General features: G+C 44.7%; 1 protein-coding gene across 1 annotated transcript; it reads left to right on the plus strand.

Annotated features, from left to right (window-relative positions):
- Positions 1-2,754: 2,754 nt before the first annotated feature.
- Positions 2,755-27,510, plus strand: LOC310789163 (protein NLRC3-like; the record flags this gene model as incomplete). Its single annotated transcript, XM_083650752.1, has 6 exons — positions 2,755-2,791; positions 5,048-5,131; positions 9,703-9,786; positions 15,434-15,688; positions 23,987-25,838; positions 27,333-27,510. 6 exons carry the CDS (start codon positions 2,755-2,757, stop codon positions 27,508-27,510), a joined length of 2,490 nt encoding a protein of 829 aa, XP_083506878.1.
- Positions 27,511-27,665: the final 155 nt, after the last annotated feature.

Below are 27,665 nucleotides of genomic sequence, written 5' to 3' on the forward strand. Positions count from 1 at the left end.
TTAAATTGTAGTGTTATATCTACTGGTCCATGGTCGGTGATCACAATGTTACCTATAGAGGTCTGTTCCACCACTGATACAAGTTGTTTTGATATCAAGAAATAGTCAATCCTAGAGTAAGATGCGTGGGGGTTAGAAAAGAATGTGTACTCCCTCTTCTGAGGATGCATAAGCCTCCACACATCCACTAGACCCAATTCCTCTGAAATGGTGTCAATAGCTATCTGAGACTTTTGAATGGTCCTAGGTCTGCCTGTGTTACCTCCTGATCTATCCAATACATTATTTCTTACTTGATTAAAGTCCCCTCCGATTATTATATCAGTATTACCCATGCTTTGTATAGTTGTGTTTAAATCGTAAAAGAATTCAGGAGAGTCTATATTGGGGCCATATATATTCACCAGTGAAACCCTTCTTCCCATTATCTCTATATCAATCGCTACCCATCTCCCCTCAGCATCGGTTTTCTGTCCATGTATCCGGGTGACTAAATTTTTACGTATTAAAATAATAACCCCTCGTTTGTTAGATGAATATGTACTATAAAAAATCTGGCCTACCCAGTCCCTTTGTAGCTTATTTGATTCTATTGCATCTAAGTGTGTCTCTTGCAGAAGAGCTATGTCAGTTTTCTTTTGTTTAAGGTACATCAAAAGTTTATTTCTTTTAATGGCAAGGTTAGCACCCTTCACATTCCAGGTCACTATTTTAAGTCTTCCTGTCATATTAATGATTCACCCATAGGGCTTCTTCCAATACCTCCATATCTGTTTCCCCATACAAATTGTACTCTACATTTCCAGCAATTGTCATTTGTAGTGCTATAACCAAGAATGTGCTAAACAACTGTGAAAAAAAGAAAAAAGAAAAACTATAAAAAAGGGGAAAAACAAAAACAAAAACAAAAACAAAAGAACAAAAATACAAAAACCTTAATAGGTCCGTGAAACTAAAGGTGCCCGGTTGCTAAGCATTCCTTCATCCCTCCTCCAGTGCATAGCCTAACGCCTACTTATTGCTTTAGAGATTAGGCATGACAGCTCATATCTAATAGTTTATCATGACTAGGTCTTGCTGTCATCGCTATATCCTCTTCTTCCCTCCCCATTTTAATCTTAATATGCAAAAGTAAAATAAACCAATGCAATGCCTCAAATTCATTTTCCACTATATTTCCAGCCAATTCACTTAGATGCGAGAAGGCACTGCGAATGCTACAACTAAATACTTTTTTGTTTTGCTCTGTCTTCACCTCTCCCCCCTCCCTTTCCCACTCTACAAAAAGAGACAACCCAAAAAATATATATATATATAAAGATGCAATAATCCATTCAATCATGTATTGTTATGTTATTGTGTTTTCCATTCTAAAGTCATGTCAATACAATATTTCCCTTTAAATGTGACCATTGTGATAGCCTATATACTAAGTTTGATTAAATCACTATATTTATACAGTATCTCGTCCATAGTTCTTCATCCAATGGTCCTGTGGAGAAAAGAAAGTTGTCCCTTCTTGTCCCAAGAACAGAGAGAGAGAAAAAAAAGAAAAGAAACAGAACAGAAAATGTTCATCTAGGGATGGGGTGGGGGGGGGGGGGGTATGTCCAGAGAATGTTCATCATGGGGGGTGGGAGGTATGTTAATATAAGAAGGTTAATCTAAATTAGATGTGCTCTTCATGTATAGGGGGTAACGACTTCTCACCCACGGTTTTGCCTCTGGTCTAGTGGCTGGAATCCGCGTCGCGTCTCAGGGTTGTGTCATCTCCTCTGTCATCGTTCTGCATTGCTCTCATCTCAACGCAGTGTAGATATGAAAGACTGTGCCTCCGTGGGGGTTGTGAAGAGATGGCTTTTGTTGTTCACGAAAATCTTCAGTGTATCAGGATACAACATGGCGTATGGGGTGTTCATTGCTCGGAGTTGGCGTTTAACTTCGTCATATTTTTTGCGTTTTTGTATCGTCTCTTTAGACAAATCTTGTCTAAAGTATATACGTGTGCCCTGCCACTCGACAACGGCCTTCTCTCGTGCAGCACGTAGTACCGCTTCCCTCGCACTGAGTCGGAGGAATTTGACCAGGATGTGCCGATTGTACTTTGTTTCTGGGTTTGGTTTGGGCCCGCACCTGTGCGCTCGTTCGGTTTCAAAGCCCTTGTCGATATCCAAGCCCAATCCCTCTTTCAACAGTGTGCACATAAATACATCCATGTCTCCCTTCTCTGCATTTTCCAAAACGCCAACTATACGAACATTATTACGTCGTCCCGCGTCTTCCATATACGTCACCCTTTCCTGAAGCTGTGCAGCATTTTTCACAGCTTGGGTTACTGTTCCTTCTCTCGTGTTGCAGCCGTCCTCCAGTGTGGAAATACGGGTTTCTGCCTCAGAGATTCGGCTTCCAAGTTGCTGTACTGTCATCTGAAGGGAGTCGAGGCTCTTTTTCACTCCGCCGATATCGCTGGCAATTCCCTGTAGCATAGCCTTGATGCTAGCTAGCTCCGTGGCTGTGTTGGGCTGAGACGCATTTGCCTCAGGCTGGTCCTCGTCACTCATAGTTGATACTTCTCGTTCTAACATCAGTTTGTTTCTTGGTCGTGGCATGCTCTCAGTTTATCGATTGTCCCCCTCAAAGTTGCGCTTGGTCAGGTATTCATAGACTCATCAAATATCATTTTGTGGAGGGGTGTACTATGCTCAGCTCTGCCCTGAAAACTCTCTGGAGGTGACCAAGAGAGTTTTGAGGAAGATGGAGAAGAATGATCTAGTGCAGAGTTTGTCAGAAGGTAAGTCATAGGAAGAGAAAAGTGCAAAGTGACAGGTGACAAACATAGACCGTTTGTCACATGCGTAAATTAAGTATACTATATTATAGGAACAATAGCATGAACTGTTAGCCTATCGTGCTTGCAGATTGATATGTGAGGAGGGAGTCCCCTAACAGATAGATGTGTGAGGAGGGCGTCCCCTAACAGATAGATGTGTGAGGAGGGAGTCCACTGAACAGATAGATGTGTGAGGAGGGAGTCCTCTAACATCAGATAGATGTGTGAGGAGGGAGTCCCCTAACAGCAGATATATATGTGAGGAGGGAGTCCCCTAACAGATAGATGTGTGAGGAAGGAGTCCCCTAACAGATAGATGTGTGAGGAGGGAGTCCGCTAACATCAGATAGATGTGTGAGGAGGGAGTCCCCTAACAGTAGATAGATGTGTGAGGAGGGAGTCTCCTAACAGCAGATATGTGTGAGGAGGGAGTCCCCTAACAGATAGATGTGTGAGGAGGGAGTCCCCTAACAGCAGATAGATGTGTGAGGAGGGAGTCCCCTAACAGCAGATAGATGTGTGAGGAGGGAATCCCCTAACAGCAGATAGATGTGTGAGGAGGGAGTCCCCTAACAGCAGATAGATGTGTGAGGAGGGAGTCCCCTAACAGATAGATGTGTGAGGAGGGAGTCCCTTAACAGATAGATGTGTGAGGAGGGAGTCCCCTAACAGATAGATGTGTGAGGAGGGAGTCCCCTAACAGCAGATAGATGTGTGAGGAGGGAGTCCCCTAACAGATAGATGTGTGAGGAGGGAGTCCCCTAACAGCAGATAGATGTGTGAGGAGAGAGTCGCCTAACAGATAGATGTGTGAGGAGGGAGTCCCCTAACAGCAGATAGATGTGTGAGGAGGGAGTCCCCTAACAGCAGATAGATGTGTGAGGAGGGAGTCCCCTAACAGCAGATAGATGTGTGAGGAGGGAGTCCCCTAACAGCAGATAGATGTGTGAGGAGGGAGTCCCCTAACAGATAGATGTGTGAGGAGGGAGTCCCCTAACAGTAAACTTCATGACAGCAGGTCAATGGTTCAGGTTTAATTAAATGGGAACACATACATGGGTCTGCACAGAGGAACACAGTTTGTGTCACTTAAGGCTGTTACACACCAGGAGCGAGCAAATAAACATTAGGACAATTCAGAATCATTCGCAGGTGGAAACAAGATGCAATTTTGTGGTTAAATAGATTATAAACAAACCATCACGACAGGAACAAATATAGTCAACATCAAGCAGTGATGTCTTGTGAGGAGAGGAGAGAGCATGCAGAGTTCCACTGTTTGGTACAGGAGCTGAAACCATGGCCGCTTTCACACCTACTTCAAGACGTCTGTGGGGAAGTTTGACCCCAGAGAGACGACTGCCCCAGAGCAGAGGCTAGGGGCCCTATCTTCCCCCTGGCCTTAGGCGCTAAACTGGCGTTAAACGCAAAAAAAACACGCTTTGCGCCTGCCTCGGGAAGATAGCATCATGTTTTTAGGCCCCGAAATGCGCTTTACGCCGAAGAGGCGTGGCGCAGCATACAGCAGGCTGCTGTAACTCATGTCCATGGAGTTCCACCAAAAAGCAAGACAGCAACTTATAATGACACGAAGGCTAAAGTGATTATTACTGAGAAGTTGTCCGTGTTATCACTGCGGCTCTCTCTCAGGCTCAGTCTCTGATGATGCATCAGATGATAGCAGTAACGTTACGGTAGAGTTAATCATACATAGCAACTAATTTACACAAAACATTTAAGTGAAAATAAAAAGACAAGAGACATATCTCGCCAATGAAATCTATATTTATTACTTTTCACGAATTAATTGTTTGTCACCGGTCTTTATTATTATTGTTTGTCACCGGTCTGCTTTAAAAGAGGGGGATGCAAATCTCTGCGGTTTGTACATGCTGAGATTTGCATCCCCCTGTTTCAGCACAAAATATGGTGGGGATGCAACTCTCACCAGGGATGCAGAATTCGGCATGACACTGGTTTGGTTCAAAGTGTGTGTCAGGAGTGAAATAATGGAGCTAATATATTGTTTTATAACTGCAGAGTGATGCACTTCATAATCTTTCATAATCGAAACAATGATTTTCCTCTGGTCAAGTTTGTAGGTGTGACTTGTGTCCTAGATCCTATAGTTATCAATACACACAGACAAATATAACCAACCTATGTAGCCACCTATCTAGTCATCACTCCGACTCTCTCTCTCTGTCTCTCTCTCAGTGGATGTCAGTGATGTCGGGGAGCCTTCAGAGAACAGAGGAGCTTCTCCTCGTCCACAGCCTCCCACTGACAGTCAGACTGAAGGTAAAGCTATTCTCTGGCTCCCCCTGGCTGCCATGTTGGTCTTCTCACTGACCATTGTGTGTGGCTGTTAAAATGATGAACGATTTAAGGCGCTGACAGGGTTCTGCGCACCCTCGACTTGGAGCCTTGCTGCCGACTAGCGGCGACAGCGAGACTGTGCATACTCGAACATAACTCTGCGCGTTGGCTGCGGTACACGTCCAAAACACTAGGTGGCTTGTGGTACACTTATGTCCGTTACATATGACGTTATCATGTACAATACAATGTGATATAGACGAGTGACAACCGTAACACGGTTGTACTGTGATGTCCGCTCCAACAAGACTTAGTTTACTTGACACATACTTTTTCAATAAAAACACATTTATGCCATGACTTTACATAATGTAGGCTATATTTATGTTGCATCATGTGTGCTGTGATGTGCAGGAGCAGCAGGTAGCCTACAAGTTATAAATCTAAGCCTGTCCTGAATGAGCCGAGTGCTTGTTCACTATTCACTAACTATAAAGTTATGTGTATACAACATAAAGATCATGGAATTGGATGCTATCAGGAATGTCACCGATAGTTAACCTTCTATATTGTAGGCTAGGGAGACCGCATCAGCCTTGCTGAACAGATCTGTATTTGCCTGGCTGTAGGTTGAATCGCTTTATTCAGGCTGATCTGTGATGAGATATCCAAATTGGCATGAAGAGATGACAGCATGGAGCCTCAACCCGGACTGGATTGAGTGGATCGGAGTTTGGAAAGGAAGAATGTCATAGCATAACTGCAGTTCACCAATGACCAGAGTTGTGCATAATTCTACGCTTAAAAGGCGTGGTTAAGTGGTTAACGCCGGGTGTAGCGCCGAGGGGAAAATAGGGACTGCGCTGACCACGCCTACTAAATAGCGCTTGGCCTGGCGTTAAACACTATTTTAAGGCCAGGGGGAAGATAGGGCTCTAGGTGTTTGTCTGAGGTCAAAGGTCAGAGCAGAGGCTAGCCGTGTGTCTGATGTCAAATATCAGAAGTCATAACTGAAATAAGTCCAGTTTGAACACAGAGCCAGCTGTGAGCATTTGGTAATATGAGGGCATTTGGCAAGCTGAGTGCCGGTGTTATGCCGAACTCTGGCATCCCCGGCAAGAATTGCATCCCCCACCTTGTGGGAGCACATTGTAATGATTTCTATGGCAAAGTACTGTTTAAAATATATAGGGCTCTATCTTCCCAAAAGCGCTAATTTTGCGTTTTTGCTCGTTTAACGCCGTGCGGTAGGGCTGCACGATATATCGTTTACACATCGTCATGGCGATGTGCGCATGTGCAATAGTCACATCGCAGGACGTGCGATGTCAAAAGCAAATGAACTCGTCATGTTGCTTGATAAACTCTCACTTTAGGGGTAGTCTACTGAGTGAAATGGCTCTCTCAAAGGAGAGACGCCCCACTACTGTACTCACTCATTTAGTGCTTAGCTTCAACACAACAAACATGCACATAGAGCTCAATTGAATTACTTTTGCTCATGTTGCGTTGCTGACAGTAGCCCGTCTGTAAACGATGTGATTGCGGAGGCGGATGCGTCCACAGTTTGCATCGCACTAGCTTACAGCAGGCTGTTGTAACTCATGTCCATGGAGTTCCACCAAAAAGCAAGACAGCAACTTATAATGACACGAAGGCTAAAGTGATTATTACTGAGAAGTTGACCGTGTTATCACTGCGGCTCTCTCTCAGGCTCAGTCTCTGATGATGCATCAGATGATAGCAGTAACGTTACGGTAGAGTTATTCATACATAGCAACTCATTTACACAAAACATTTAAGTGAAAATAAAAAGACAAGAGACATATCTCGCCAATGAAATCTATATTTATTACTTTTCACAAATGAATTGTTTGTCACCGGTCTGCTGCATGTCAATCCTCGTCTCTCTAGTCTGTACTGCGGTGCGCTCCAAAACCGGAACTCCCCAGATGCGGAGCGTACCACTTGGTAGTTTCTGGAGGGGGTTTCTGGGGGGTCAGACCAAGTGTGTAAAGTGACAGGGGTGTTTCACTGTTGATTTATTGAAACATTATTTAATACCTTTGAGTAGAAAATTAAAATTAAAACAGCTGACCTCAGGCTCATTTAACGTCACAACATGCATTTACATCTTGTGATGTAAATGCATCACAATGAAATCTAATGTTTTTCTGCAAATAGCATCATTGGGAGGTAGATTCTGGCATTCAATATTAGGGGTGGGCAATATATAAATTTTATATCAATCTTGTGATATGAGACTATATATGGTCTTAGATGTTGGATATGGTAATATGGTGATACGGCATAAATGTTCTGTTTCCCTGGCTTTAAAAGCTGCATTACACTAAGTGAGGTGTAGGCTAGTGACATTTTAAAGTAGAATCACTCACTTTTTCATGTTTGTAAGTCATGGAAATCCATTGGTCAAAATGTGTATGAACCCTGATAGATGGCACTCTGACGCCTACCAGTGGGCCACAGCCCAGTGGTTGAGAAACATTAAAATACCTAATTCGACCTCCAAAATCAGATGGACTCCTCTACAAAATCACCCAATCATTATTTTCTTTAAAATAGAGCTATTCTGGTAATCTGGTGAAAATCTCTGTATTTTCTCATATCGCAATATATATCGCAGGCGGGGGAAATATCGCAATGTCAGTTTATTCCAATATCGTGCAGCCCTACCGTGCGCAATGCAAATTGGGGGCGGACACAAGCGCATGCCTGACCTGTAATAATTGTACTGGGCATTGGCTGCCAGAAGCCAAAGCAGGCGTTTCAGCGCTAAAATGTGGTGATAGATGGCATTATGCTATCGTCAGCAGCGCGCAATTACTTTGCGCTAAGACCTTTGAAAAGGACATCTTACGCGCAAATACCTCTCTGCGCTGGGTGCGCTGCACGGAGATTACGGCTGCGCTCCCAGCGCAGAGGTATTTGCGCAGTGGAAAGTGGAATTCCTTTTGGATATGTCATGCACAGCCTTGCCACGCCAATACATCAAATTATGCTGCTAAAATTGTGTATTAGCAGATAATTCAGTGAGGCAATCAACTATAACTCACTGAGAAGCTTTTATCACATCGCAAAGAGGGAAATGAATTGAGAAAACTTGTTGGACAATGGACATAGGCTATTTACCTTCATAAGCCGGAGGGTCGTTGGCACCACAGACAATCTGTCAATAAGCTCTCTCTGTCCTCGCACGAGTGAGTACACTCTGGTAGTTAAGACCGCCCAAATCCCGTTTGCGCAGGCATTTTGGGGCGCAGATGATTTTGGCACGGCTCTAATTTGCCCTTGTGACACCTGCCGTGAACCTTTCCGCATCCCGGCCGAGAATTGCATTCCCAACATATTTCGGGGCTGTTTTAACTTAGAAATCAGGGACGTCACATCTACCAGACAATTACTGTATATCACTTTTAAACAGTTACATTTCTGTATAAATTATTACAAGTATGCTCCCGTGAGCTGGGGATGCTTTTTTTTGCTGATTGGCGGGGGAGCAAAACTCGGCAGAACACCTGGTGGACGGCGCAAGGCTGGATGCTATCTTCCCTGCATTAAGGCAAACAGGTGTGCAAAGCGCTATTAGGGGATAGCGCCTGTCGGAAGATAGAGCCCAGCATCTTCTTTGTGGGTGCTGATGAGAAACAATCTGACATCGATAGTTAATCAAGTTATTTCACCATATTTTGTGCTGTTTTGACTTACTAAATCAGGGTACAATAGAGCTCAACAGTCACATGACTTTTCGTGACGTGAGTTCCGCATTAATTTTCTCCATAGACATTTCGATGTCTATGGGATGCAAATCTCTGCGGTTTGTACCTGCTGAGATTTGCATCCCCCTGTTTCAGCACAAAATATGGTGGGGATGCAATTCTCACCAGGGATGCAGAATTCGGCATTACACCGGTTTGGTTCAAAGTGTGTGTCAGGAGTGAAATAATGGAGCTAATACATTGTTTTATAACTGCAGAGTGATGCACTTCATAATCTTTCATAATCAAGACATAGATTTTCCTCTGGTCAAGTTTGTAGGTGTGACTTGTGTCCTAGATCCTATAGTTATCAATACACACAGACAAATATAACCAACCTATGTAGCCACCTATCTAGTCATCACTCCGACATGGTATTGTCGCCTACACATAATTTTGTCTTTGTTTATCTATGTAGATTTGTTCATGTTGCAGCCAAAAACTCAGAAAAATCTGCCTTGATCTGAAAAATGTGCTGCAATTTCACTCAGTGAAATTTTGACGTCAATATTCACAGTTGCATTGATTGATTATAGGTTTGGAAAAAAATATGATTGACGTGTGAATTAATGGCACAAAGGAATTACTCTTGGTGTGTAAAGGACCTTTATTCATGTGAGAGACTCAGATGAAAACTAAACATGATGAATGTTCACTTCCTTCAGTTCTTCAGTATAAATGTAAAGAGTTGTGGGATGAATAGGAGCTATTGGCTGGTTGGCTGGTGTTAAATTCAAGCCCTTTTAAAGTTTCTCTCTCTCTCTGTCTCTCTCTCAGTGGATGTCAGTGATGTCGGGGAGCCTTCAGAGAACAGAGGAGCTTCTCCTCGTCCGCAGCCTCCCACTGACAGTCAGACTGAAGGTAAAGCTATTCTCTGGCTCCCCCTGGCTGCCATGTTGGTCTTCTCACTGACCATTGTGTGTGGCTGTTAAAATGATGAACGATTGAAGGCGCTGACAGGGTTCTGCGCACCCTCGACTTGGAGCCTTGCCGCCGACTAGCGGCGACAGCGAGACTGTGCATACTCGAACGTAACTCGGAGCGTTGGCTGCGGTACACGTCCAAAACACTAGGTGGCTTGTGGTACACTCATGTGCGTTACATATGACGTTATCGTGTCGTTTACCAAGAACTTGCAATTATGTCGGTGGGGGGACATTTTATTGTCCCTCCATTTCAAAACTCATTCCGGTGAGCCTGCAGAAGGCTTTGCTAGATGAGGGACAAGCACTGTTAAATAAGGAAATGGCATTTCCTCATTCCTCACAAGTACTTCATGTGCGCGGCCCAAGGCAACGGCCAATCATAGCTCTCGTGCTGGTCATGTCACGTCCGCGTTGATGCCGCGGAGTCACATTTTTGAGGAGCTGCACGCCCCCTCCACCGAGCTGCGCCCATAGGACACCCAGTAGCGGTGACCCCCTCGGCGCAGTTAGTGCCGGCGATTTCGCGTGAGCATAATTTGCGCTTTAGTTCATACAGTATGTTTCTTTTACTTGATGTCACAGCTCCTGAAAGCCTTATAAACTACATAAGATTATATGACCCATGAGAAGGCGGGTATTATGAACTATAGAGACACTGTGGAGCACGTCATCATTCAGAAACCACGCCCTAAACAGGGGAAAGCAACCCCCACCCCCACCACCAATCCTGGCGTTCTCCTGTGTCACGTGCATGGTTGTGTGTTGCACACAAAGATCATACGGAAGTTGAACACTCCAACTTACTTCCTTGACAGCTACATGTAGATCCACATTTTTCTTCTAGCCAATTCTCAATGGCTTCCTTGTTTTGCTCGGGAGATGAGAGAGCTCTGTAACTTTCTGCATGCCAGTGGAGATAGAGCCAAAGATATCTTCTATGATATCCTGAAGTAACAGGGGAAGTTTCTTATGGTGGACCTCAACCAAGAAGGTTACAATAATATAATGTCTATATATAGGTACAACATACAGTAGGTACTTTACAGTAATATAATGTCTATATATAGGTACAACATAGGTACTTTACAGGTATTAAACAGCTCTGGTCATGTGACAATTCACATGAAACATGTGACACTGCACATATTTGATTGAGACACTTTGTTACGTCAATATTTGCAGTAAATCTATTATATCTATAAACAATTTGACATTGATAGTTTATGAAGTTATTTCACCATATTTTGTGCTGTTTTGACTTACAAAATCGGGGTAGAATAGAGCTGGAGGGTGAGGGTCTCCCCTGGGTCCTTGAGGCCGAATTTGGTGCTCAAAATCCGGGTAGAGGTGACCTCCAGGCCTGGGTCTCTCCTGGCTCATAGAGGCCGACTTTGGTGCTTAAAATCAGGGTAGAGGTGACCTTAAGGCCTGGGGGTCTGTCTTGCCTCATGGAAGCTGAATTTGCTCCTTTAAAAGAGGGCGATACAAATCTCTGCGGTTTGTACCTGCTGAGATTTGCATCCCCCTGTTTCAGCACAAAATATGGAGGGGATGCAATTCTCACCAGGGATGCAGAATTCATCATTACAAGACGTCTGTGGGGAAGTTTGACCCCAGAGAGACGACTGCCCCAGAGCAGAGGCTAGGGGCCCTATCTTCCCCCTGGCCTTAGGCGCTAAACTGGCGTTAAACGCAAAAAAAACACGCTTTGCGCCTGCCTCGGGAAGATAGCATCATGTTTTTAGGCCCCGAAATGCGCTTTACGCCGAAGAGGCGTGGCGCAGCATACAGCAGGCTGCTGTAACTCATGTCCATGGAGTTCCACCAAAAAGCAAGACAGCAACTTATAATGACACGAAGGCTAAAGTGATTATTACTGAGAAGTTGTCCGTGTTATCACTGCGGCTCTCTCTCAGGCTCAGTCTCTGATGATGCATCAGATGATAGCAGTAACGTTACGGTAGAGTTAATCATACATAGCAACTCATTTACACAAAACATTTAAGTGAAAATAAAAAGACAAGAGACATATCTCGCCAATGAAATCTATATTTATTACTTTTCACGAATTAATTGTTTGTCACCGGTCTTTATTATTATTGTTTGTCACCGGTCTGCTTTAAAAGAGGGGGATGCAAATCTCTGCGGTTTGTACATGCTGAGATTTGCATCCCCCTGTTTCAGCACAAAATATGGTGGGGATGCAACTCTCACCAGGGATGCAGAATTCGGCATGACACTGGTTTGGTTCAAAGTGTGTGTCAGGAGTGAAATAATGGAGCTAATATATTGTTTTATAACTGCGTGAGTGATGCACTTGATAATCTTTCATAATCAAGACATTGATTTTCCTCTGGTCAAGTTTGTAGGTGTGACTTGTGTCCTTATAGTTATCAATAAACACAGACAAATATAACCAACCTATGTAGCCACCTATCTAGTCATCACTCCAACATGCTATTGTGGCCTACACATTATTTTGTCTTTGTTTATCTATGTAGATTTGTTCATGTTGCAGGCGAAAACTCAAAAGAAATCTGCCTTGATCTGAAAAAATGTGCTGCAATTTCACAATATGCACGGTTGCATTAATTGATTATAGGTTTGAAAAATATGATTGACGTGTGAATTAATGGCACAAATGAATCACTCTTGGTGTGTAAAGGACCTTTATTCATGTGAGAGACTCAGATGAAAACTAAACATGATGAATGTTCACTTCCTTCAGTTCTTCAGTATAAATGTAAAGAGTTGTTGGATGAATAGGAGCTATTGGCTGGTTTGCTGGTGTTAAATTCAAGCCCTTTTAAAGTTTATCTCTCTCTCTCTCTCTCTCTCTCAGTGGATGTCAGTGATGTCAGGGAGCCTTCAGAGAACAGAGGAGCTTCCAGTCAGCCACAGCCACAGCCACAGTCTCCTCCTCTTCCTCAGCATCCCACTGACAGCAGTCAGACTGAAGGTAAAGCTATTCTCTGGCTCCCCCTGGCTGCTATGTTGGTCGTCTCACTGACCATTGTGTGTGGCTGTTAAAATGCTGAACGATTTAGTTCATACAGTATGTTTCTTTTACTTGATGTCACAGCTCCTGAAAGCCTTATAAACTACATCAGATTATATGACCCATGAGAAGGAGGTTATTATGAACTATAGGGAGAGGGAAGAAGAACTGGACGGACAAACATCTTTATTTGTCACACGACAACACACCCATGTGGCCAGCACACACACACACACACACACACACACACACACACACACACACACACACACACACACACACACACACACACACACACACACACACACACACACACACACACACACACACACACACACACACACACACACACACACACACACACACACACACACTTGGAATGCGTGCAGCAGCTCGGGTAGCCAGTGACCAAGATGAAAGCTTAAGACAAGCGAGTTGGAGTTGATCGATCGATACTTCTTGTAGGTGTTTTAGGTCCAGATGACATTTCAGCTAATCTCCATAAACAGATATCTGCATTATGAGAATTGTCTCTCAACTCCAACTCCATTCTGGCATCTCAGGTTGCTATCTGACAATGCCAGAAGAGGAAGTCTTGGCCCGGATGTCCGCTCTACACGGAAAACCCTGAAATATTGGCTGTTGCCCCCAGCATCTATTAGTCATCAGAGCGATAAGATTACGGGGTTCTGAAACTGAGACAAGGCTTCCTCGTTCTGTGGTTCTTGTGCTAAGTGTAGGAACACTTCTGACCTCTGGATCTCTGAATTTTGACTCTGGAATTTCATCTGATGGCAGCTTCATTTCATAAGAACTTGTATTCCGGTGAGCCAGGTAGATGTCAGAAGCTCACTGGGAGTGAAGTGCAGTCAGCAGGATTCTCATTGGTTCAGATGTATCTCCATTCAAGAGGAGCTGAGCTGAGCTGAAACTTCTGAAAGCGATTAGCCACAAAACTTTTTATATATCCTAAGAGCACTTTAGAGGAAGAAGTTCTCAGCATCAGTAGATTCTAATTCCTGATTGGATGCTGCTCATCTTCACAGAAAAAACTGCAGCTGTCAATTCCAGACACATGTGTGAGAACATGATTTTCCTGCAACTAGAGCGCAGTGAACATCTCCCTCTTCATTTTGAAGTCTCATGTATGAAGACTGACCAACACTGACCATAGCTCTTCATGCTGGCATCTGAGAAATGATGCAGCTCCATCTTTCAGACCTTCCAAATTTCCACAATCCTGAGAGGATCGTACAAAGAGGCCACCATAGTCAAAATGCCACTGTGTTTTGCAGGCTGATCCTTGGGGCTAGAGGGGTCGGGACTCCCATGGGTCCCGCTGGACCCAACGCAAATCTCGCGGGAATGGGCTGTAATCAGGTTGGCACGGGCGGTCATCAAATAAACAGCGGGTCCCACGATTTCAGTCTCTCCTGGTTTACTGCTGAGTAAGCCCTCGTTCACACAGGATGCCGAATGTAAGCAGAACTGAAGCTTGAAGCAGGCACAAGCTGAACGTACGCCTTACCATTCACACAAGACGCCTTGTCTTTTCCTTCATGCCTGCGGCGGCGCGGTTTCACGCTTGGAAATTCGGCGTCAATCCTGAATGATCGCTTCGGTGTGGCGTGAGCGTGGCTTCGGCAAGGCGTCAGCCGCAAGGCAGTTGAAATTGAGGTTTACATAAAAAATCCTCCGAGGCACTTGGTTCAAAGTGTTGCAAAGTGGAAATAGTTTCCAACAATCCAATTTGCCATTTTCAGCGTGTAGCAACGAGCTAGCGTGTAGGTTTCTGCCGTTAGCTTGCTAGCTAGTTCGTGTTTTTGTTTTAACTGAGGGCACTATTTACAGCGACACACAGGGAGGAGGGAGCGGAAGCCGCTCTGATTGACATGGTCGGAGCCAATGACAGAGCTTGTAATAAGCGGGGAGCGGACATCCGGCAGCGACTGAAACTGTCGCTCCAATGGGGAGCAGCTGTAGAGCAGGGGAGGGTTTATACCAGTAGCCTGTTTCCGTGCAGCCAGACGACTCTCACGGAAGGGAGGGGAGGCTGGCCAGCGAGACTAGACCTGTTCTGAACACAATACATTTCTATATATGGCAGCAGCACCGTGGAATAGGCTTCCAGTAGAAATACAAACTAAAAACTAGTCAGTCTTACCTCAGTTTTAAAAATAAATGTGGTAAATGGATGGCTGAACAGGTTTTATGTAGGACTTTGGAATGTACACTTTTTATGTCATGTTTGTGTGTATATATAATATTATGTACTGATGCCTTCTTTGTTGTATTGTGGTGTCTGTCTGAGACCAAGGACCACGATGGAAACAAGTCTGACTTTGTTCTGTCTATCTGTGTTGTTTTAATGAGATTTAATGAGACGTCTTTTTGTTTTATGTGTTTTTAACAAATCAATCAATCAATCAATCAATCAATCAATCAATCAATCAAAACCAATCTTGGTTGAGCTCCTCGACCAAGAAGATTACAAAAATATCATGTCTATATATAGAGTATTTACTTTTACTTTATTTATTTATTTATTTAATAAATTTGTCATTTTTATTTCCTTTCTCCTCAGGGGTGCGCTTTGTGGAGAAACACCGGTCTGAGCTGATCCAGAGAGTGAGAAACGTAAACCCAATCTTGGATGAGCTCCTGACAGAGGGTGTTATCGACCAAGAACGCTACGATCTTGTCAGATCTAAATCTGTCACTCAGGAGCAGATGAGAGAGCTCTATACCTTTCTGCATGCCAGTGATAGAGCCAAAGATATCTTCTATGATATCCTGAAGAAACAGGAAAAGTTTCTTATGGCGGACCTCAACCAAGAAGGTTACAATCATATAATGTCTATATATAGGTACAACACAGTAATATAATGTCTATATATAGGTACAACATAGGTACTTTACAGGTATTAAACAGCTCTGGTCATGTGACAATTCACATGAAACATGTGACACTGCACATATTTGATTGAGACACTTTGTTATGTCAATATTTGCAGGAAATCTATTGATACCTCCTTCAGTGACATTTTTAGAGCCTTATAAGCAAAAATGTTTTTTACGGGTGGGATTAAATTGAATGCAGCAGCCTTTAAACAGCACTACATTAGGAAAACATGATGTGATTTTTAAGAGAGCCCAGTTCAATGAAGTACCGCGGGACCCCGCCTTTTGTTATAGCAGGCGGGAGCGGGTGGTAATAACGTGGCTTGCAGGCGGTCAATGACACACGTTGTGGGAGCGGGCGTACGGCAACCATTTTAGGGCATCCTCATCAGTCAGAGTATAGGCTATCGTTCCTCAGTCTAATGGCTCAATCCCACCACACTTAACAGCCCTGCACAGCTCGTCCCCACTCGGCTCCACTCGTCTCTACTCGATGGATGTTTTGCTTCGACCGGCGCTCGATCGGCCCCCACCCACCCCCGCCCACAGCTGGTCGTCTAAAAATAGCGACCGCATATCTGTCCTTCGGCTATAACATAACGTTACAATTAAATCCATCCACAGAACTTTTAAACTGTTTATGAAATACTGGTGCCTCTAAATGACCTACAGTGTACATGGGCAAATGTGACAATCGGCCAAGAGAATGATATCACAGGCATGCTGCGCTGTGCGGGGACGGGAGAGGCGCAACAGAGTGAAGCCTCTACCCCGCAGCCTCTCACCAGGCAAGACCGGGGCTTCCAAAAACCCGCTGCGGCCTAGCGGAGCGCTGCAGCCTCCACTCAGCTACAGAGCTCCCTGAGCGAGCAGCGGACTTTTTTCTCAGACAATTGAACACCCGCCACGATTTTATTTCACCGGAGGTGAAGGCAGCGACACAAAATACTGATGGAAATATACATAACAGAAGATAAGGTAAGACCACTAAACTGGTATGCAGCCGCCAGCATTGCATTGACAGTCAGTAGACAGAGTAAACACGATTCTCTCTGACCAATCAGTAGCCATCAGAGTTTTACGTCACCATTTGGGACCTACTCGCCAGCCCGAAGTACCCCGACGAGGCAGGGACCAAAAGTAGCACGACTCGGCCTTAAATCAAACCGAGCTGGGCCGGTTTTTGATGGTGGGATGAGACCAAAAGTCGAGTCGAGCGGAGCGGGACCGCGCTACTAGCTGCTGTGGAATTGGGCCATAAGCGTTGTCAGTTGTCATGTCTCCTATATATATAGTAAACCATGTCGAGTGTGCTCTGAAACACCTTCAGTCTTCACACGAAAACGCTGTCATTCCTCCTGCCTCACTTATCACTCAAACTAGCTGTCAGGCATCACTCCTCACGTCTCACACAAAAACGTTGTGGATCCTCCTGCAGACTAGTTGTCAGACATCACTCAAACTAGCTGTCAGGCATCACTCCTCACGTCTCACACAAAAACGTTGTGGATCCTCCTGCAGACTAGTTGTCAGACATCACTCAAACTAGCTGCCAGGCATCACTCCTCACGTCTCACACAAAAACGTTTGGATCCTCCTGCAGACTAGTTGTCAGACATCACTCAAACTAGCTGCCAGGCATCACTCCTCACGTCTCACACAAAAACGTTGTGGATCGTCCTGCAGACTAGTTGTCAGACATCACTCAAACTAGCTGCCAGGCATCACTCCTCACGTCTCACACAAAAACGTTGTGGATCCTCCTGCAGACTAGTTGTCAGACATCACTCAAACTAGCTGTCAGGCATCACATGAAAACGCTGTCATTCGTTGTTTTTGGTTGTTCTTCCGTGTAGAATGCCTCTGTGAAATGAGCAACAATTTCTTACAACTTCATTTTCGGTTGAGTGATTTTGCCTTCAAAATAAAAGCTTGTTTTTTTTTATTTACAATAGATTAAAGTAGTAATCCATGAGACCCAACATAATTAAAATCGTAACACTAAGAGGAACATCTAGTTTAATAATCAAAGATTAAACTAGATGTTCCTCTTAGTGTTACAATGTTAATTCTCCTCCCACACAGAATTAACATAGTGACCCTGAGGGGTTACACCCCTCAGAGCACCGGGGTTACACCCCCCAGGGCACCGGGGTTACACCCCCCAGGGCACCGGGGTTACACCCCTCAGGGCACCGGGGCTACACCCATCAGGGCACCGGGGCTACACCCCTCAGGGCACCGGGGTTACACCCCTCAGGGCACCGGGGTTACACCCCTCAGGGCACCGGGGTTACACCCCTCAGGGCACCGGGGTTACACCCCTCAGGGCACCGGGGTTACACCCCCCAGGGCACCGGGGTTACACCCCCCAGGGCACCGGGGTTACACCCCTCAGGGCACCGGGGTTACACCCCCCAGGGCACCGGGGTTACACCCCCCAGGGCACCGGGGTTACACCCCTCAGGGCACCGGGGTTACACCCCTCAGGGCACCGGGGCTACACCCCTCAGGGCACCGGGGTTACACCCCTCAGGGCACCGGGGTTACACCCCCCAGGGCACCGGGGTTACACAAGACAGAGTCCCTGTCTCTGCCCTGGGGCATTGGGGAGATTATTCATTAGATCAGATTATTCATCAGACCAGAGGGGAAGAGCACCTCCTACTGGTCCTCCAACACCACTTCCCACCTATTTCCTCCCTAATTGTACTTCGCCAATTAGTCCCCCTGCTGCCCTGGTCGCTGCTCCTCTGCTGATCTGGGGAGAGCCGAGACTAGCACCATGCTTCCTCCGAGACATGAGCTGTAGCCAGCTGCTTCTTTTTCACCTGACAGCAGAAGCCTCACCGGTAGGACGTAGCAAGTGGGAGGATCACGCTATTCCAACCAGTTCCCTTCCCTCTGAACAGGCGTCCCGACCGACCAGAGGAGGCGCTGGTGCAGCGACCAGGACAATACCCCCAATCCGGCTTCACTCCCCCTATTCTGGCTTGCCAGACTCTCCCAGCAAAGGAGCTGGGAGAGTCTGGCTGGGGACGCTTTCTATTGTGGACTAGAGGGGAAAAAGGCTCTTTACAGCCATCCACCGAACGTACCAAGCAGGCTGCTTCATTGCATAATCCACATCAATCGTTTTCAGCATGTAGCAACGAGCTAGCGGCTAGCGCTGCTGTTGTTATTGTTTCAAAGGCAGCGGCGCAGGCATTTGAGCTCAGCAGATTCCACACGTACAGCAGCAGAGACATACAGATTCAACACGTACAGCAGAGAGACATACAGATTCAACACGTACAGCAGCAGAGACATACAGATTCAACACGTACAGCAGCAGAGACATACAGATTCAACACGTACAGCAGCAGAGACATACAGATTCAACACGTACAGCAGCAGAGACATACAGATTCAACACGTACAGCAGTAGAGACATATAGATTCAACACGTACAGCAGCAGAGACATACAGATTCAACACGTACAGCAGCAGAGACATACAGATTCCACACGTACAGCAGCAGAGACATACAGATTCAACACGTACAGCAGCAGAGACATACAGATTCAACATGTACAGCAGCAGAGACATACAGATTCACACGTACAGCAGTAGAGACATATAGATTCAACACGTACAGCAGCAGAGACATACAGATTCAACACGTACAGCAGAGACATACAGATTTAACACGTACAGCAGCAGAGACATACAGATTCAACACGTACAGCAGAGACATACAGATTCAACACGTACAGCAGCAGAGACATACAGATTCAACACGTACAGCAGCAGAGACATACAGATTCAACACGTACAGCAGCAGAGACATACAGATTCAACACGTACAGCAGCAGAGGCATACAGATTCAACACGTACAGCAGCAGAGACATACAGATTCAACACGTGCAGCAGTAGAGACATACAGATTCAACACGTACAGCAGCAGAGACATACAGATTCAACACGTACAGCAGCAGAGACATACAGATTCAACACGTACAGCAGCAGAGACATACAGATTTAACACGTACAGCAACAGAGACATACAGATTCAACACGTACAGCAGCAGAGACATACAGATTTAACACGTACAGCAGCAGAGACATACAGATTCAACACGTACAGCAGCAGAGACATACAGATTCAACACGTACAGCAGTAGAGACATACAGATTCAACACGTACAGCAGCAGAGACATACAGATTCAACACGTACAGCAGCAGAGACATATAGATTCAACACGTACAGCAGAGACATAGAGATTCAACACGTACAGCAGAGACATACAGATTCAACACGTACAGCAGTAGAGACATATAGATTCAACACGTACAGCAGCAGAGACATACAGATTCAACACGTACAGCAGAGACATACAGATTCAACATGTACAGCAGTAGAGACATATAGATTCAACACGTACAGCAGCAGAGACATACAGATTCAACACGTACAGCAGTAGAGACATACAGATTCAACACGTACAGCAGCAGAGACATATAGATTCAACACGTACAGCAGCAGAGACATACAGATTCAACACGTACAGCAGCAGAGACATACAGATTCAACACGTACAGCAGTAGAGACATACAGATTCAACACGTACAGCAGTAGAGACATATAGATTCAACACGTACAGCAGTAGAGACATACAGATTCAACACGTACAGCAGCAGAGGCATACAGATTCAACACGTACAGCAGTAGAGACATATAGATTCAACACGTACAGCAGAAGAGACATACAGATTCAACACGTACAGCAGCAGAGACATACAGATTCAACATGTACAGCAGCAGAGACATACAGATTCAACACGTACAGCAGTAGAGACATATAGATTCAACACGTACAGCAGCAGAGACATACAGATTCAACACGTACAGCAGCAGAGACATACAGATTCAACACGTACAGCAGCAGAGACATACAGATTCAACATGTACAGCAGCAGAGACATACAGATTCAACACGTACAGCAGCAGAGACATACAGATTCAACACGTACAGCAGCAGAGACATACAGATTCAACACGTACAGCAGCAGAGACATACAGATTCAACACGTACAGCAGTAGAGACATACAGATTCAACACGTACAGCAGCAGAGACATACAGATTCAACACGTACAGCAGTAGAGACATACAGATTCAACACGTACAGCAGCAGAGACATACAGATTCAACACGTACAGCAGCAGAGACATACAGATTCAACACGTACAGCAGTAGAGACATACAGATTCAACACGTACAGCAGCAGAGACATACAGATTCAACACGTACAGCAGAGAGACAGACAGATTCAACACGTACAGCAGCAGAGACATACAGATTCAACACGTACAGCAGCAGAGACATACAGATTCAACACCTACAGCAGCAGAGACATACAGATTCAACACGTACAGCAGCAGAGACATACAGATTCAACACGTACAGCAACAGAGACATACAGATTCAACACGTACAACAGAGACATACAGATTCAACACGTACAGCAGTAGAGACATACAGATTCAACACGTACAGCAGAGACATACAGATTCAACACGTACAGCAGAGACATACAGATTCAACACGTACAGCAGCAGAGACATACAGATTCAACATGTACAGCAGCAGAGACATATAGATTCAACACGTACAGCAGCAGAGACGTACAGATTCAACACGTACAGCAGCAGAGAGACATACAGATTCAACACGTACAGCAGCAGAGACATACAGATTCAACACGTACAGCAGCAGAGACATAGAGATTCAACACGTACAGCAGCAGAGACATACAGATTCAACACGTACAGCAGCAGAGACATATAGATTCAACACGTACAGCAGTAGAGACATACAGATTCAACATGTACAGCAGTAGAGACATATAGATTCAACACGTACAGCAGCAGAGACATACAGATTCAACACGTACAGCAGCAGAGACATACAGATTCAACACGTACAGCAGCAGAGACATACAGATTCAACACGTACAGCAGCAGAGACATACAGATTCAACACGTACAGCAGCAGAGACATACAGATTCAACACGTACAGCAGCAGAGGCATACTACAGATTCGACACGGGGGGCGTGGAAAGGAAATCCAAATATGGTCGCAGTCGCAGTCAGAGCGGGTCAGAGCCAATGCAGAGCTTGCAGGGAGCGGAATGGGATTTCCATCCGGCATCGACTGAAATGGTCGGCACCAATGAGAGAGCTAAGTCCACCATGCTGCCAGTCTGCAGGACTACCCTCCTGCAGACACCAGCCAATTGTGCCTGTATGGACACCCTACCAAGCTGGAGGTAACACGAGGATGCAAACGTATAACCCCCGTGTTGGTAGGCAGGGATTTCACCGCTACACTACCCGGATGCCCCTTAATCGAGACATTATTGATTTATTTGAATCAAGTTTGTAGGTGTGACCTGAGTCCTAGGTCCTGTGGTTATCAATACGCACAGACAAATATAACCAGCCTATTTAGCCACCTATCTACTGTTGTCATCACTCCACCATGGTATTGTGGCCTACACATTATTTTGCCTAGTCTATCTATTAGGGGTGGGGGAAAAAATCGATTCACCTAAGTATCGCGATTTTTAATGTCACGATTTTTTGGATCGATCTTTTATTCCAGAATCGATAATCGCAAATTAAAAAAAAAAAAAAAAAAAAAAAAAAAATTTTTTTTTTTTGGGTGCTTGCAGTCAGGCCACTCACTGAACAGCAGGCCAGGCGCCGCCTACTGGTTTACTAGTGGTTTTATTACTTTATTAGTTAGTCTGAAGTAATAATTACACTTCAGGGTTAAAGTGGGTGCATCTCATTGTAAAATTGGACTTCAAACGGCCCAAATCTGGCTTCAAACGGCCCAAATTTCACGCGCGTTGGCCCATATCGGCCTGGCCTGCTTGGTATCTAATGCCCGGCCTGAATTATGATCCCAGTCCGCCCCTGTTTTTAACTATATCGCCCAGCCCTACTCATGATATATAATATACAGTCTCTAGTGTATGATTCAACTTTTCCCATGTTCTAATCTAGTGTAAAAAAGCAAACAAACTGAAAAAATAAAAGAAAAAAATAAACAAAAATCGCAATAAATCGTAATATCGAATCGCAATAATCGTAGAATCGCAATACTTAAGAATCGCAATATAAATCGAATCGGCACCCAAGAATCGTGATAGTATCGAATCGGGAGATAAGTGAATCGCCACAGCCCTACTATCTATGTACATTTTGTTTATGTTGCAAATGAAAACTCTCAAAAATCGACTTTGATCCAACATTTTAACATCAATATGCATTGTTGCATTGACTGATTATAGGTTTGAAAAGTTTTATTGACGTGTGAATTAATTGCACAAAGTAATCGCGCTTGGTGTATATGAAAACTAATGATGAATGTTCACTTCCTTCAGTATAAATGTAGAGTTGTGAGATGAATATGAGCTGTTGGCTAGTGTGAAATTCAAGCCCTTTTAAAGTTTCTCTCTCTGTCTCCGTTTCTGTCTGTCTGTCTGTCTGTCTGTCTGTCTGTTTGTCTCTCTCTCTTTCTGTCTGTCTGTCAGTGGATGTCAGTGATGTCGGGGAGCCTTCAGGGAGCAGAGGAGCTTCCTCCAGCAGTCAGACTGAAGGTAAAGCTGTTCTCTGGCTCCCCCTGGCTGCCATGTTGATTTTCTCACTGGCCATTTAGTGTGGCTGTTAAAATCAGGAAGGATTTTGTATGTTGTTGTTGTTGTTTTTGCTTACTTGAGTGATGTCACAGCTCCTGGAGCTGTATGGACAAACATTGTGAGAATCCTCTCAGTCTTAACTTTGCCTAAAACGTCTTAGCAAACAGTTATAGTTCAGCTAGTTCTCAGAGCAACCTTTTCTAATGTGATATTTCACAATGCAATCAAAACAGGTGATGGAAACACACCTACAGTCTGTTCTGCCTGATATCAGAACCTGTCTTCCACTAAGGCTGCATGTCAACAGCCTCTTTTCATAATGATGCCAGATGCTTCTTTCTTATTTTAAAAAGAAACATTGTATTAATGTTGACAGTGAGAACATGATTGTTATTTTTAAAACACCAACTTTTAGGGTGAAAAAAGCACTGAGGTTCAAATTACTTTTTGTCTCAAGCATCTGCTTATTGCTGCTACCTGCAAAATAACCGTATATACTTGTAGTTGTGATTCAGTTTTTCATTATTGTTAATTTGCTCTACACAGATCTGCTGGTGAGAACAGAGCCTCCACAACTCATCACATGGTACCAACTAAAGCTCCAACCTAACTTTGAGGACAGTTTTGTGTGTCTACAAGAAGGATGGTTTGAGAAAATGGATGAACAACCTCTGGATGATATCTACACTAAGCTCTACTTCACAGACGGCTGTGTCATACACATCAACAGGCAGCATGAGGTCAGACAAATTGAGATAGCATCAAACAAGTCAGTGAGCACAGAGGAATCAATTGAACCAAGTGACATCTTCAAACCTTCTGAAAAGCAAAGATCTATAAGAACAGTGCTGACCAACGGGATTGCAGGAATTGGCAAAACATTCCTTGTGCGCAAGTTCATCCTGGACTGGGCTAAACAAAGAACCAATCAAGATGTCCATCTCTTATTCCCCTTCACCTTCCGCCAGCTGAATAAATGGAAGGGAAAAAGTTTTAGTTTGGCAGAACTAATTCACGAATGTATCAGCGAAACCGAAGTCATCAACGAGGAGGCTCTTAATTACATCTTCACAAAAATGCAGAAGTCAGGAAACACCAGCTATGATAAGAGTAACTTCAAACTCCTGTTTGTGTTGGACGGTCTGGATGAGAGCCGCCTTCAACTAGACTTCAAAGCCAATGAAATTTTTTTTGATGTGACAGAGCCAATCACAGTGGATGTGCTGCTGACAGCCCTCATCAAGGGGAAACTGCTTCCCGCTGCTCGCCTCTGGATGACCACACGACCTGGAGCAGCCAATCAGATCCCTGGAGACTTTGTTGACAGAGTGACGGAGGTGAGAGGCTTCAATGACCCACAGAAAGAGGAGTACTTCAGGAACAGATGCACAAATGAGGAGGAGGCCAGCAGAATCATCTCCCACATCAAGACTTCACGAAGCCTTGACATCATGTGCCACATCCCAGTCTTCTGCTGGATCACTGCTATAGTTCTGAAGGAGCTCTTAGAAACTGGTGAGACAGAAGACCTGCCCAAGACCCTGACTGAGATGTACACAGAGTTCTTGGTGTTTCAGATCCATCAGACAGAAAAGAAGTATGGTGCAGAAAACAGCAATCGGTACATTCAGTCACTTGCAAAACTGGCTTTTCACCAGCTGGAGAAAGGCAACCTGATCTTCTATGAGAAGGACATACAAAAGTGTGGCATTAACTTCTCTGATGCCTCAGAGTCGGGAGTGTTCACAGAGATCTTTAAAGAGGAGCGTGGGCGGAAGAAGGGGACGGACAAGATGTTCAGCTTTGTCCATCTGAGCATGCAGGAATTCCTGGCTGCTCTTCATGTGCTCCTGTCACTCATCAACAGTAGGAAGAATGTGATGCCCATGCCACGACTGACTTTCCAGAATCGGAGGATGTTTTTCAGCAAAACATCTGCAAAAAAGGTCCACAGGATTGCTATTGACAAGGCCTTACAGAGTCCAAATGGACACCTAGACTTGTTCCTCCGATTCCTCCTGGGACTTTCACTGAAGACCAATCAGAAGCACCTACTAAACCTGCTGACACAGACAGGAAGTGGCTCACAGACCAATCAGGAAACGGTCCAGTACATCAAGGAGAAGATCAGCGAGAATCCCTCTCCAGAGAGAACCATCAATCTCTTCCACTGTCTGAATGAGCTGAATGACCGTTCTCTAGTGGAGGAGATCCAACAGCACCTGAGATCAGAAACGCTCTCCACAGACGAACTCTCACCTGCTCAATGGTCGGCTCTCGTCTTCATCTTACTGACATCAGAAGAGAAGCTGGACGTGTTTGACCTGAAGAAATACTCTGCTTCAGAGGAGGCTCTTCTGAGGCTGCTGCCAGTGGTCAACGCCTCCAGTAAAGCTCTGTAGGTGACAATTAAACTGGATATATTAACTGTATTAAAATGTGATCATAGTGATGTGAAAGTTCACAATCACAACCACCAATCATTACATAATGTTAGGCAAACAACAGATGACTAAAATCGATCACAATCAAAGCTTCTACTCCTTTTCTACTCACTTTTTTTTTTTTCATTCCTTTTCTTTTTTTTTTGGGGGGGGGGGGTCACACAAAAATAACTAGAACGACTGTACCACAGATTTATGCCATTAGTTCATTCTTAAGTCAAAATTGCCATTTGAGGCAAATTGGAAGAAATTCCGTCAAGGCGCTCCTGAGATGTTGCGTTAAAGAGCTTGGAAATTGTGTGTGTGAGGTCACAGTGACCTTGGCCTTTGACCTTTGACCACCAAAATCTAATCAGTTCATCCTTGAGTCTAGGTCGATGTTCGAGGCAAATTTGATTAAATTCCGTCAAGGCGTTCCTCAGATATCACGCTAACGAACATTGGGAGGTACAACCCGGATCCATAATGCCTCCGGCCTGGCTATCGCCGGCGGAGGCATAAAAAGTCTAGTAGTGTTGTGCGTATTCTCGGCTGTGGCGATCCCGCTGGGGAACAAACAAACATGTTGTAGGCTACTCACAGAGTTGAAAGAACTCTCAGCTCAGCACCGTTCCTTCCAGGCTTCTCCTGACAAAACGCTCATCTGCTCCTCAACTGCTCAAAATAAAAACTCCAGCAGTGTTGTGCGTGTTCTCGGCATGAAATGTTGTGAATTTAACGTTATACTAACAAACACGTTCCACGTGTTGATAATCCTAATGTGACGTGTATGTACATCCATGTGATAGACGGAGCCAACTTCAGTTTCACTACCAGTCAGTAATAACAAATCCATGTGATAGACAGATCCAATGTCACGTTCACGTTAGTATCTGTGACTGCTGCTAATTCATAACATTATAAACAAATTAAAGGACTTGAATTCACTTGAACACTTGTAACGTTACTCACACTGGGTTAGAAAAGAAGTGTACGAAGATTCATGTTTACAACAACTCTGCAGACCACAGCTCAACGTCAGGTGTGACTACTGGCTGGCTGTTGGGTGCATTTGTTTGTTCTCACGGCGCGTGCCGGTGTGAGTTCCCCGTGTTAAAAACAGTGTTGGCCTGAATGACCCGCCCAGCCAGGAAACTAGAGACTGTCTCACAAAGCTACACTCCACGTTAGATATTATGGAGAGAGAAAGAGAGAGGAGAGGAGGGGAAAAAAACAATAACAACAAAGCGTCGATTGCTGATTTGAGCATTAATTACCATGGCAATGATTCTAGCTTTGAAGCGTTGATTTTTTTTGGGTCAGCCCTACTAATTTTGTGCTATTCGGCATAGCACCACCTATACTGGCAAAAACAAAAAGCGCTTTATCAAAATGTGACGCGAGTACTAAATGGAAAACATTTTAAAGTTGTTTGTCGTTGTTTGTCTCCATCACTAATTCTCATGCAGACTGAGTGGCTGTCAGCTGTCAGAGAGAAGCTGTGAAGCTCTGGCCTCAGTTCTCAGCTCCCAGTCCTCCAGTCTGAGAGAGCTCGACCTAAGTGACAACGAGCTTCACGATTCCGGGGTGAAGCTGGTCTCCGCTGGACTTCAGAGTCCACACTGCAGACTGGAGACTCTCAGGTAAGATCCATTCACAGCTTTCCTCATGTGATTTGACACGGCTCCCACAGCTCATCAAATATGGAATTCACAAAAAAAATGTATTTGCAAGACATTGTTGAGTGACACTCTCTCCCTCTTTCCCTCTCTCTCCCCCCCACACACACACACACACACACA

This window comes from Poromitra crassiceps (genome assembly GCF_964638095.1).
Source record: "Poromitra crassiceps genome assembly, chromosome: 14".
NCBI classification, from domain to species: Eukaryota; Metazoa; Chordata; class Actinopteri; order Beryciformes; family Melamphaidae; genus Poromitra; species Poromitra crassiceps.